At 36.5% G+C, this 13,918-nt stretch overlaps 1 protein-coding gene across 2 annotated transcripts in view; it reads right to left on the bottom strand.

Moving 5' to 3' along the window:
• Window positions 1-13,918, bottom strand: part of SppL (signal peptide peptidase-like protein) — a 391,868-nt gene that overhangs the window by 58,128 nt on the left and 319,822 nt on the right. For both annotated transcript variants that reach the window (XM_090413421.1, XM_090413422.1), the window contains one exon: window positions 9,808-9,896. In XM_090413421.1, the coding sequence (XP_090269547.1) occupies window positions 9,808-9,896 (89 nt within the window). The remainder of the gene's footprint in view (window positions 1-9,807; window positions 9,897-13,918) is intronic.

The following is a 13,918-nucleotide window of genomic DNA, read 5'->3' as shown; positions in this document are numbered from 1 at the left end:
CAACCAGAAATGCTGAAGTATGGTGGTGGTATAAAAGTCTTACAGTGGCTGCACTGCATAGTTCAGAAAGCCTGGACAGAGGGACGAATTCCCGATGATTGGAGTAGAGCTCTAATAGTACCCATATATAAAAAGGGAAATAAAGCTGAATGTGAGAATTACAAAGGTATTTCCCTACTGAGTGTTCCTGGCAAGATCTATGCAAGTATACTTGAGAAACAGTTGAGAAGAATTGTGGAAGAAAAGCTTGGTGAAGAACAAGCTGGATTCAGGCCAAATAGAGGCTATCAAGATCAGATCTTCACTTTACAACAAATAGTTGAGAAAGCATGGGAATATAACAAAGATCTATATTTAAGTTTTGTAGATCTGTAAAAGGCATATGACAAGGTGCCAAGAGAGAAGCTATTCAATATGCTACAGTTATATGGTGTCATTGGGGCATTATATCAAGCAATAGTTAGTCTTTATTTGAGTTGAAAGTCAGCAGTTAGAATTGAAGGAAGTACAGGAAAATGGTTTAATGTTAAATCTGGTGTGAGACAAGAATGTACATTATCCCCTCTGTTATTCGTTATCTATATGGATCACATTATGAAGGAAAGTGGTATTAAACATGATATCAGAATTGGAGATGTTAATGTCAGCTCTTTGCTTTATGCGGACGATGTTATACTTCTAAATAAATCTGCTACAATTTTGCAAGATTCCTTGACTAAATTGACTGTTGTAATAGATATGGTATGAAGATCAGTATTAAAAAAAGAAAGACAATGAAAATAGGCAGAATCACTGAAAATGTCAACTGTGTTGTGAATGGAGAACCTGTGGAACAAGTAAAACATTTCAGCTATTTAGGCACGATTTTTACTCAAGATGGTAAATTAAATATAGAAATAGACAACAGAATCAGCAAAGCTGGTATGGTGGGAAGTCAATTGAATAAATTCATATGGAATAAGAGAGAAATTAGTCGGAACACTAAATTAGCTGTATATAAGACAGTGTTCAAACCAGTTTTAACTTATGGATCTGAGAGCTGGGTCAGAAGTAAAACACTTGACAAAAGACTAGAGACCACAGATATGAGAGTCCTGAGAAAGATTAGAGGCGTGAACAGATGGCATCAATGGCAATATCATATTAAAAATGAGGATATTAGGAAAGAACTTGACATTGTCAGCAGAGCTAATCTCAGGTGGTATGGTCACTTAAACAGAATGGGCAAAGAAAGATTAGCAAAAGAAGTGCTCTCTGCAAGGTTGGCAGGAAAACGACCCAGAGGAAGATCAAGATATAGGTGGATTGATACTGTACAAAGTGCCTTAGACAATAGAAATATAAGATCTGATAATGGTGGAGTCTTGACAAGTAACAGACTGATTTGGAGGAAAATTGTAGATAGGGAATTAGTAATGATGTAAATTTTTCATGTAGTACTATCATATCCTGTACACCCCTTGAGGGTACATGTCAGGAATACAATATCTTTATGTGGACAGGTACAAAAGATCATAGCAAAGTCCTTGAAGATCTCTCTCTCTCTGCTGAAGAAAATTAAGTTTTTGATATTTTTTTCAATAATGCTATAAGTGATAATAGAGATTTGCCAGCCTGGCTGGCTGAACAGTTAGCATATCTGCTCTTTCAAATGAATCAGGCTGTAAATTTGAATCCACTGTGAGCACATGTCAGTAACTGTCTTCAGGAGGGAGATGAATTTCACTGCCCAGTCAGAGACCACTACTTACTGGGGGCCTGAAGTGGCTTAAAAAAGTTCCAGGTTTGGTCTCTACAGCAGTTTCCAGACTATGTGAAAATAATTAAATAACTAAAAATACAAAAATATATAAAATTAATAAAAAAGAAAAAATCCTGAGCCCACTTGTGGTACTAACATACTACAGGTCAAAAAATAATAATAAATGAATAGAAAAAAATCACCTTTTATCAGTGAGACTATTAAGCTGAACACCGTCAAAAGTATGGAAAAAGAACTATGTGCCCCCCCCCCCCCTCAAAAAAAAAAAAAAGAAGCTGTTTTGGAAGCATTTATTAATGATAACTATGTTCTTAATGTTCAACTGCACAGGAGATCAGTGATTAGGACACTTATTATAGATGATCTGAAACTTGAGGATAATTCAGCACTACAAAGTTTGTCATTTAGGTAGCTTGAGTGGAAAGTGCTATCAAAAGCAAAATGTGAAGAGGATTTAAGGTCATTGAGAGTAGGTCATATACCTGCGTATAAGGAAGAAATCAGATGAAAATGTATAATCCTGAGGAACATATGGAGAGAGCACTGGTAATCTGATTACAAAGAGAGAGAAAGGCAGATCCTTAGATAGCAATTTAAGCAAATAATGAGAAACTCTCAGCGCTGAACCCTATAAATTGCCTTGGAAATGTCAAGTGCAACAGCGCGTTTTTCCAAACCTTTCCATCCAAATGATGGCATGTGTACAGGAGGGTGATGTAAGGAAATCACCTGTGGATCTTGATTGGCAAAATCAAAATTGGCAGCCAATGATCAGTTTACAGTTCTCCACATGTCAAAGAATTTGACAGCTGATGACCTTCTCAATTACTTTCAATAACACTTCCCACCACCTTCCCCCAAATGGCTGTATACAGATTTGGATCCATGCTATAAAATGGATGCCAGATAAGTACAATATAGTGCAAGATGATAAAGAAGGTGTTAGTTCAGGAACATAGTTGGTGAGTTTGGGTTATCCAAACTTTTCAAGATTCTTCTGATGGCTTTTCTAGCAGAGATCATAGGGATATGCAATGCAATCCAAGTAGGAACATTGCATTACATACCCCTGGATGAGAAGAATGATGTCAGGAGATCATCTTTATTTTGAAGAGATGTTGCAATGCTACTTGGGTGATAAAGAGGTGAAAGTACAGATGAACAAATAAAGTTGTACCCAAAAAGCTTTTGTGAGGCCAAAAGGTACAACAACCATTTAGGACAGGTGACAAGGTTTTACATTTAGCCTGTTTGATTCCCAGTTTTGTCAACTGATTGCTTTTGCAATAACTTTTCCTTCCTTTCTGAGCTTTTTTTCCCCTTCAATATCTTCCAAAAAATGTTGCCACCTACCTGATTAATATTCATCTTCTATATTCTTACCTAAGTGTTATCATGACTTTTTTTTTTTAAACTACTTTTACAGACAGAATAGATTTCTTGCATTATTCTCTCATAGCACATTCAGACTTACTACCTAGAAACTATCAAAAGGGAAAAATTATAACTCCACCATGGAGTTATGAGTTTTCTATTCTTGTAGACAAAGTTACCACATGCCTATATGGTTGAATAAGCAATATTTTCTTTAGGGTATATCAATGATTTTTCAATGTCTGGTTCTTGTTTTCAAACTCTTTTTTTTTTTTTTTTGCTGAATAATACTTGAATATTTATATACCTATACTTCACCTTTATGTACCAAATCAAATTCTAACAAACACTTATCATTTTTATTTTTAGCTTTGATCTTTTCTTGCTATTTTTACGAAACATTTCTATAATGTCAGGTATTCGTTTTCTATTTCAGTAAGGACCAGCTTTTGCTTTATGTCAGCTGCCTTCTCTAAATTCCTACAAAATTCCTCTACTTCTTATGTATGGGAAATGATGAGATGTTTATGGCGCATTGGAGTAGAGTGCCCTCCTGTAATTGGACTCCTTGGAGGTGTCGTGTAATAACAAGAATTATCTGTCAAGAACTTTGGTGTGCAAAATCTCATTGTCTCATTTTGCATTTCTACCTTTGCTCACATCACTAATTGAAAATACTGCCCCTTCAAGAAATTTATCTTTGTGTTTATTATTCAATTATAGCCATTTCTTTCTTTCTTTCTCTGTTCACTCTTCTTCTTCTGCAGCTTTTCCCACTTAAGTAGGGTCGCTGTTTGTAGTGAGTCTCCTCCACAATCTCCTGTCTTGGGCTGTAGCCACATCCAAGTTCTTCATCCTCAAGTCTTCCTCCACCATCTCCCTCCATCTCTTCTTTGGCCGCCCGCATTTCCTCCTCCTCTGCACATTCATCTGCATGACCTTTCTTCCCACATACTCTTCCTCCCTCCTCATCACATGACCAATCCATCTCAATCTCATTTCCTGTATCTTTCCTCCAAGTTCGTAACTTTCACCATTCCCATTACACAGTCATTTCTCAGATGATCCTTTCTGGTCACACCGCACATCCACCTAAGCATTCTCATCTCTGCTACCTCCATCCTGCTGATGTTATTTTTCTTCAGGGCCACAGTTTCCATAGTATACGTCATAGCTGGTCTCACTCCTGTCCTGTAGATTTTGCCTTTTAGATTGATCGGCACCCTCTTATTGCATAGCACTCCAGCCATCTCTCTCTCTCTCTCTCTCTCTCTCTCTCTCCAGTTCCTCCATCCTGCATCCCACTTCCTTCTCAGCCTCACCATCCTCTTTCATTGTTGAACCCAAGTATCTAAAGTCACTGACCTTCCTGATGATATTTCCTTCCAGATCTGTCTCCTGGCTGCCATCCACTTTGCAGCACATATACTCTGTTTTACTTCTGCTCAGTCCCATACCTCTCTCTCTTCCAGTATTTTCCTACAACTTTCCAGCTTAGCTGCCACTTCTTCTCTTGATTCTGCATACAGCACGATGTCATCTGTATACAACATAGTCCAAGGACCGTCTTTTCTCACCTCCTCCGTCACCACCTCCATCACAATATTAAACAGGAACGGACGTAATGCTGACCCTTGATGCAAGCCAAGTGTCAATGGAAAACTTTCTGTCTCTCCCAGACAGGTCCAAACTCTTGTCTTCACATTTCTGTACATCTCCTGCACTAGCCTGACATATTTCTCCGGTATACCTTCTCCCTCAGACACCTCCAGACTTCTTGTCTTGGCACTCTATCATACACTTTCTCCAGATCAATAAATACCAGATGTAGCTCTCGTTGCTTCTCTCAAAACTTTTCCATCATCTGTCATAACCCAAAGATAGCATCTGTCGTCGATCAACCAGGCATGAAGCAAAATTGCTCCTTTGCAATCTTCACCTCCTTCCTCAGTCTTCCATCAAGAACCCTTTCTAGGATTTTCATTATGTAGGACATCAACTTTATTCCTCTGTAATTCTTATAGTCTTGTGCATTCCCTTTACCCATGTAGATGGGCACAAGAGTACTTTCCCTCCACTCCTCGGATATATTTTACTGTTGGCAAACTTTTATGAACAGGTTCCACAGCACGTCAATTCTCTCTTCCCCCAGTGCCTTCCATGCCTCCACTGGGATTCTGGCAGTGCCCACCGATTTTCCATTCTTCATTCTCTTTATGGCCTCCTCCTTTTCCACTCTATTGATGTTCTGCACCATCCGCTAATAAGACTGCCCATCGTCTCTGTGAGTCCTCACATTTTCCTCATTCAAAAGCCCTTCAAAGTATATTCTCCATGTAGAAATAAGGCATTAATGGAATCTTACATGTGAGGCAGATCAATGACTGAAGGAAGAGTATTAAGAGAGGGATGTGGATATAAGAAACAGACATCCCTCTCTTAATACTCTTCCTTCAGTCTTTGATCTGCCTCACATGTAAGATTCCTTTAATGCCTTATTTCTACATTTTGCCAAACGATAAATCTTTCTCTGTACTTCCTTTGTGTTTCTAATTGATCATAAAGGACTTGATATGTCATGGCCTTCGCCTGTGCAACAACTCTCTTGGCTTCTCACTTTTTCTCTCTGTACTCCTCTCTGTCCTCTTCCACTCTTGACTCATCTCGCTTCTGCTTTGCCTTCCTCTTAGCCATCACTGCTTCTTCTACATTATTGTTCCACTGCCAATCCTCCTTCTGCTCTCTAATCTTTCTGGATGTTTCACCAAGCACCTCAATTGCACAACTTAGAATTGCTTTTGAATTATGTCTCCGCCAATTTTGTACACTTTTTAGTCCTTCCGAAATCCTCTCTAACACCTTCTCCCTAAAACAGTTCCTCACACTCTCTTCTTTTAAGCGAAACCACTTAGTTGTCGAAGCCATAGGAAGCAGACATGTTATCTTTGACTTTATTTTAAAGTCTGCACACAGCAGCCGGTGTTGCTGCACCATTTGATCTGTTGGGATTACCTTACAATTTGTTACTACCTTAATATGTTTTCTTCTAGCCAAAATGTAGTCAATCTGTGAACTGTTGTTGCCACTTCTAAATGTTATCAAATGCACTTCCCTCTTACAGAAAAAGGAGTTCACAATTGCCAGATCAAACGCTACTGCAAAGTCCAAAATCCTTCCTCTCTGTCTCTTCTTCTTGGTTCATCCCACTCTATGGCCACCATGCACCCTTTCACAGCAGTTATTCTGTCTCCCTATGTGTCTGTTCAAGTCTCCTCCGACAATCACCATCTCGTTTTCTTCCAGTTCCCTCATCTAGCATGTTCCAGAATTCATCTTTCTCTTCTTCTTTACAGCAAACAGATGGGGCATATACACATAAGACGACCAGATGCTTTTCTCCAAGACCCAGTTTCATTTGCATGATCCTACCGTTCCTCCTACCCACTTCTAGTACTGCGCTCTTCATTTTGCCACACACCACAATTCCAACACCATTTCTTCCCTCTTTATTTGTTCCAGAGTAGAACAATTTATACCTGTCTCCTAGTTAATTCGCCTTTTCCCCCTTCCACTTTGTCTCCTGCACGCATAAAATGTCCAACTTCTTCATCATGTCTGCCACCTCTCTTCCCCTTTCAGTCAAACTTCCAACATTCAATGTTCTCACTCACAACATTCTCTACGCTTGCTCGGCTCGCTTCTTTAACCGCGCCCGCCCTTGATGTAGTAGCCCTCACCCACTTCTCGCAGCTGTAGGGCGATGTGGCTGCGCATCACTTAAGGAGTACGCTCTAGCCCTTGTATCACTTTCTTTCTCTTTTCAGTATGGCATAAATATAACCTCTTCTGAATGAGATCATTATCTGGAATGATCTTATCTCTCTCTCTCTCTTTCCCCTCCCCCCACAGTATCATCAGTTAAGTTGACGTGGTACTTCTGTAATTATTCTGTCAGTTCCATTTGTTTCTTGCTGATACTTTTTACAATGATGGTGCACAGTTTGAATTCTGCTGATTTTGAGTTTGTTCCAATAGTTGACTTTTCTCTGTTCAGCTTAGTTTCCTGAAGAAAACGGCAGGGCTCTTGTTTAACTGGCTGACCCACCTATCATGAGATTATCATTTTTGGTATAAGCCAATACAGAATACAGTTTGGTCTGCTAAATTCCAAACTGTCAGTCCATTCCTCTTCAGAAGGTAAGGACTTGAGGTCAGAAGTCCATTCCTTTCTTAGTGCTCCTAAGCACATGAGGTCTCTTCACATAGATCTAGCTTTGAACCATATGCAAACATTAGTATTTTTAACACATATTAATTTTTATTCTGCTAAAACTGAATGGTAATCACTTTCTATTTCAAATTCTCTTGTATCCAGAATCTGTATGAAGATATCACAAACAACAAGTCTTCTTCTTTCTCTATTTCTCTCTGTGAAAGTTAATGCATATAGTGTTATTTCTACAAAATTAATTGTTGGAATATTTAATATTTGAATTAATTCTGTTTTAAATAATGCATATTCCACACAGTAACTATTTTTAAACTTTTTTTATCATTAAAATTAACCTCATACAATACATGAATGTGAGAATTTTTAAATTCTTTTTACCTCATTTTTTTTTTTTAAAATAATTTAATATTTTCATATTCTGGAAATCCTGCTCCACAGAATAAACAAAGAACTGTTCTTTGTTTAGGCTTCCAATAAGCAGGGCAGTGGTCGCACACTGGGTACTGAAATTCATCTCTAAGAGAAATGGCCTCACACAGGGTAATGAAATTTATCTCCTAATTGTTCACAAATATCCGTGTCTACAGTATGATTCGAATCTGTGGACTGCTGTTTGAGGACTAAACACTAACTCCATGGCAAAACAGGCCAGATAATTACCTATTTAATTATCCTATAGGTAATATAAAATAGTTAAAGTAAAGAAATGATCTATACTTGAACTAATTCACAAGGCTCCAAAATAACCTTTGTAGAAATATTTCATCATAAATTAATACTCATCTAGCAGTATAAGATTCTTAATTTATATGTCAATTGATATTCATGGCATTACTTCTTTTCTTCTCTTAGTTATACTAAATACAGTAACAGTAAGTCATATGCTTACTCATGTTTAGTTTATAGAGATTTGAACTTGCAGATACGATATATAGCCATTTTATTTGCATATCCAAACATTCAAGTAAAATCTGGTAGTATTGTTCTAAGACTGAGCTAATCTGATGCCTCATCCTTCATGCAATTGTCATGTAATCTGCCCAACATCCTGCCTCTCTGTTGTTAGTCTCTCATGCTAAACAGACTTTGAAAGAAGTGCTCATGTGCTTTGTTTACTATGATTTTATTTTGATAGTATTTCAAAAATTTAATTAAGAGAAGCATATAGTTGTGTACATTTAATCACTACCTCACTTATAAAGTGATAATAATACATTTTTATAAATATAAAATGATAATTCATATCACTTTTAACAAAGAATAACACAAAGAATATTCCTTTCCCCCCAAAGTCTTACATTAAGTATCATTTGTAAATTTTCTAAGAAATGCACCACCTTATTTTATATGTATTGAATAGAAAAATCCTTTTTATTTACATGATTTTTAACTCAGCAAAGGGTTTCAGGAACGCATGTCACATAAACTGAGGACTCACTGTATGTCTTGAAAAGCATACATATCATGAATAATATAAATTAATAAAATAAACAAAGGGAAAATAAAAATAAACAAATTGAACTATAAAAGTTTTGGAACATGAGCAGTAAGCATGCAAGAGTTAGTAGTTAGTAGTGGTGATTGAAACTTTTTTTTTTTTTTTGACCAATGCAGTTTAACGTATATTTTAATGATACTGGAGAGGTTTAAATGGAGATAATGCAGTATTTGGGGGCAACTATAAGGAGCACAGTAGACACGACTTTATAGGATGATTTGAATAGACTGTGTAGGAGTGGGTAAATGAATGTTTCAAGTTCCACATTTGCAATGTGCAAGGTTTTAAAATTTGAAAAGCAAAGACAGGATGCATATCACACAATTAGAGGACAGAAGAACCTAAAACTTATGGAACAAGTTACTAAAATTGTGAAGATATCACAATGAATTATAGAAATAATGCAGAGGACACTGATATGCAGGAGTAAGGAGTTATGGTTCCCTTGTGCAATGATTGGATCAGGCTTCAAGAATGATTGTGTATTCAAAAGGATCCAGAGATGGTGGTTTCCAGTCTCTGTAATGTTGAAATATTTGAATGAAGAAATATCAAGGAAAAGCTCTCTTTTTTTTTTTTTTTTTTTTAATTTTCAGAACCTTGCAAATAGGAAGAGAAGAGAATGGGAGAAAACAGGGACAGAACTAGAAGCCATTCATGGCATCTTGTGTGGAAAGTGGCTGATTAGTGGAATGCATTTTCAGAGAGAGAGAGAGAGAGACAGAGAGAGAAAGAGGGGGGGGGGGGTAAGTGCAGAAACAATGGTTTTAAGGTATACAGTTCAATGAGCTATGTGTGTAACAATAGGACCTCCAAGATGAGTTTTTCAGCTATATGGAAGTTGAATGTTATGATAAGTTTTTTAAGGTCTCTCTCTCTCTCCCCAAGATATTTACAAATACAAAGAAATGGCATAAAGCTTAATTTGAAGTGAATTCTTACCTTGGAAACACGAGTTTTCCAGGCAGAGACAGTTTTGGAGCTTCCCTAACCACTCCTCCTAAATGGAACTTTTTTGCTACAATACCAACCTATTAAAAATTCACAGTAACTCATTGATAAATTCAAAGCAACAAACACTAATCTGAACTTACTATAATATGATAAACACTACTATCCAATGATCTGCTAATCTGAAAATCATTACATATGGAAGAACATAATATCAAAAACTAAAATACCCAAAATAAGGTATTCTATATATTGTATTGTTAAAAACAAATGTTCATTATTGGTAATTATAAAGTTTCTCCAGGAAGTGATAGTCTTTAATATTTCATAAAGTCCACCCAAAACAGAATGGAAAGTTCATGCTATAATACTGATCTACTGAAAATCATAAATTAACCTGCTAATAAATTCAAAGTTATAAGGCTACATATAAATGTTTAATCAATAAATGCTAATATCCAGTGATACCACAAGGGCACTTGCATATGCAATCTACTAAAAGTAAGAATACAAACTGAAGTGATTAAGATGCATGTATGGAGCTTCCATAGCTCAGTCAATATAGACGAAGCCCTTTGGTTGGAAATACCTGAGTTCGATTCCCGTCTATGACATGAACCTTTATCTGGACTAAAGGTGAGTTAGCCGGTCTCATATGGAGGTAGATGGTTTTTTCACCTGGAAACTTGGGTTTTTTGTCTCACAGAACAGGCAAACCGGCTCCATGAAACACATGGATTACAGTCATGTATACTTATGACAATATGTGAAAGAGATAGGGTGCACACCACATGTTCGTTATGCCAGTAGTTAACCATGAGTGACATCATGGTAGTCAACCTCCTAGACAGGAGATGGCACAAGAATGGATGGATGGATAGCATGTATGATTGGCAATTCAAGAACTCTATGGGAAACTAAGCAAAAAATTAGATATATCATCATTCTCAGCAAATCCACCAAATCTGAAGAAAACAAATTATCTCCAATTTCAAAGGCTAAAAACTGCATCAATCCAACTAGTTCTCGGTCTTCCTCTGATTCTATCTTCCTGTCATCTTGGCCATAAACTTATAATACTAATACAAGAATCTATTTTGGTAAGCTTTCCTCCCCATTCTGTTTAATTAAAAAAATAATCATTAGACTGCCTCTACTTAGGTACGGTCATGAATACTAACACACTCTCAAGTTTCTTCCTACTATCTTCATTTTTAAAATGATTGCGCCATTGATGCCATCTGTTCCTACTACCTGATTTTTCTCAGATCTCTCATCTCTATGATTTCTAGTCTTTGACTTTTGCTTTGATACCAACTCTCGTGTTGGCAGGATAAAACTGGTTTGAACATCTTGTATTCAGCTAGTGTCCCAATTTTTCTTTCTTTTATTCCATACAAAATTATTCTGAATTCAAAATGCATTTCCTTCCACTATGCAAAATTAATAACGGAAAAAACTCAAGTACAAAGATTATTTAATAGTATAATTTTCACCTGTGTGTAACAGGCATCTTCAGTACATATTAAGCTCAAATTAAACAATAACTGACAATTCCAAAAAGTGCCACCTAAGTAGCTGGTGTAAGATGACTAAAAAGGTCAATAACTTTCCTAAAAATAAAAAAAAAATCAATACAATAAAAAGTTAGGAAAGATTAACTGATTTGTAAAGTACTAACTCCCATAAAGGGGATAGACGTAAGCCATCGGATCTGTTTAAGTTAGGAGAATGAAGGAGAGTTTCACGTTTCTTTATAAAGGCGTTCCATGAGAAACGGACTTTTGTGAAGAACTCTTGTCTTTCTCCAATGAACTCTGTGTCTAGTGAAGATGGCATGTTCTGCAAGTCCAGACTTTTCAGGTTTAAAGTATTCAATATAAGATTGGTGTTCTTCTAGCCAGACAAACAGGAAGATCTGCCTCTATTCGGTTAGAAGAACACCAATATATCTTTTTTTTTAATGTCAATAAAACCCATTAAATTTTGTAAACTTATAATACATCAGCACTATAACGTTGATGATCAAGTTAGACCAGAAATCCTGACTTTACACATCACAGGAGTTAAACTTTACATTTTTTGAAAAAAGTATTATAAAGAAATCATCATATTAAAGAACAGTTATTCTTTGTAGAGTTTTACTGTGAGAAATAGGATACTCAGTGTGGGAAATGACCAGTTAATGTTAATAATATCCATTAATTTGTAAAGCAATTCAGTAATAATGCGAGGGTGTATGAGTGAGTAATCAGCTGTGATTCTAAAAAAATCTCATATTCTAGTAATCAGAAAACCTTGGATCCAAACAGATTCATATTTATTAATCTGAAAGGTGTTTATGCTCTGTATAATTATGTTTAGTTATATAGTATTTTTTTTTTTATTTTGAGTAAATCATTTTGTAGATTCTAAAAGAATAAAATTCACTGCACCAAATGGAAACCTGGTGCAAGGAAACCCATGCAATTCTTCCTTACTATTCAATATAAATACAGGGATGTGATAAAAGTGGTACATTTGACAGGATTGCATCAAATATATTCTCACTGACAAAAGGATCATGCAGTAGTTCTATTTCTTCCGCTGTGTTACCCTTCTTGCCATAACAATTGCACATCTTGCATTCATTATGCTAATTTGCCAGTGCATGTCATCAAAATTTCCCAATATATTCCATGCTGATAGCAACAACCAACTATTTATTTCATTCATCCTGTTGGCCTCTATCTCAACATCATGAAATTCTGTCCTCAAATTCTTGTGCTATCCTATTATTAGCAAAACCCCCTTCCTATTCTATTCCCTCCTCTCCAAAAATACTAGACCCATTGCATATTATCCAAGCAACTATATCATGCTTGGTTAATCAAATCTCACAAATGACTATAATTTCTGGCCAAGGTGAACTAACCAGTGCCAAAATCTCCCTCTCCCTCATTTTAAATACTTCTGCCATTTGTTTATATAAACTGCAATAATCCCACCTCCTTTATGTGTTGTGCTGATTTCCTATTTTCTCACAAAGTTAATAAACCTGGGGAGCACATCCAGCATCATGTGATCATTCTCCCACTTACTTCTAGGTTGCCTGCAAACCCACTCACCTTCATCACCCTAAATACTCTAGTTATTCTGACTGTTCACTTGCAAACTGAATACCTTGTAAAGACACCCGACTCCGAATCCATTGAAATGCAAATGATCCACCTTATATAAGGCATTCCATTCATCAAACTCATTCCACACACCCAGAAACTGCACACTCAATCATTCACAATCACAGCTCTTCATCTCAGCTTGCATCTATCATACTGTGGCAAAAGACACAATTATAACTTTCTCACTCACTTGAATCAGCAACATATTCATATCTTCTTGCATGCCACACTTGTCACCAGCTAGATATCATTAGACTAGCCAAAATAACCCTCTCTTTCACCTTTTCTTTCTGCATCATTACCATATGCCTAACTAGCAGCCTTAATCTTTGCTGCATGTAAAAAAAAAAATTGTTTATCATATCCTTAATTCTTTTCATCATGAGTCATCTCTGTCCAGGAGGTTGCCTATGGACATAAGGATAATATGGTGAGGTCCCTATCTCTTCCACATTGTTGTAAGTATTCATGGCTGTAGATTAGTGTGTGTTCACAGGGCCAGTTTGCCTGTTCAGGTTTCTAGGTTTCTGGATGAAAAAAAAATCAGATCTTCACTTTACGAAAAATAGTCAAGAAAGCATGGGAATATGACAAAGATCTGTATTTAAGTTCTGTCGATTTGGAAAAGGCATATGACAAGGTGCCAAGAGAGAAGCTATTCAATACGCTACAGTTATATGGTGTCGATGGGGCATTATACCAAGCAATACTTAGTCTTTATTTGAGTTGTAAATCAGCAGTTAGAATTGAAGGAAGTACAGGAAGATGGTTTAATGTTAAATCTGGTGTGAGACAAGGGTGTACGTTATCCCATCTGTTATTCATTATCTATATGGATCACATTATGAAGGAAAGTGGTATTAAACATGACATCAAAATTGGAGATGTTAATGTCAGCTCTTTGCTTTATGCGGATGATGTTATACTTCTAAATAAATCCG

Source organism: Typopeltis vanoorti, chromosome 24 (assembly GCF_054136105.1).
Source record: "Typopeltis vanoorti isolate ZY-2024b chromosome 24, IOZ_Tvanoo_1.0, whole genome shotgun sequence".
Classification (NCBI taxonomy): Eukaryota; Metazoa; Arthropoda; class Arachnida; order Uropygi; family Thelyphonidae; genus Typopeltis; species Typopeltis vanoorti.
The sequence above is the reverse complement of the archived record's forward strand: the minus strand, read 5'-3'. Positions and strand labels throughout refer to the sequence as shown.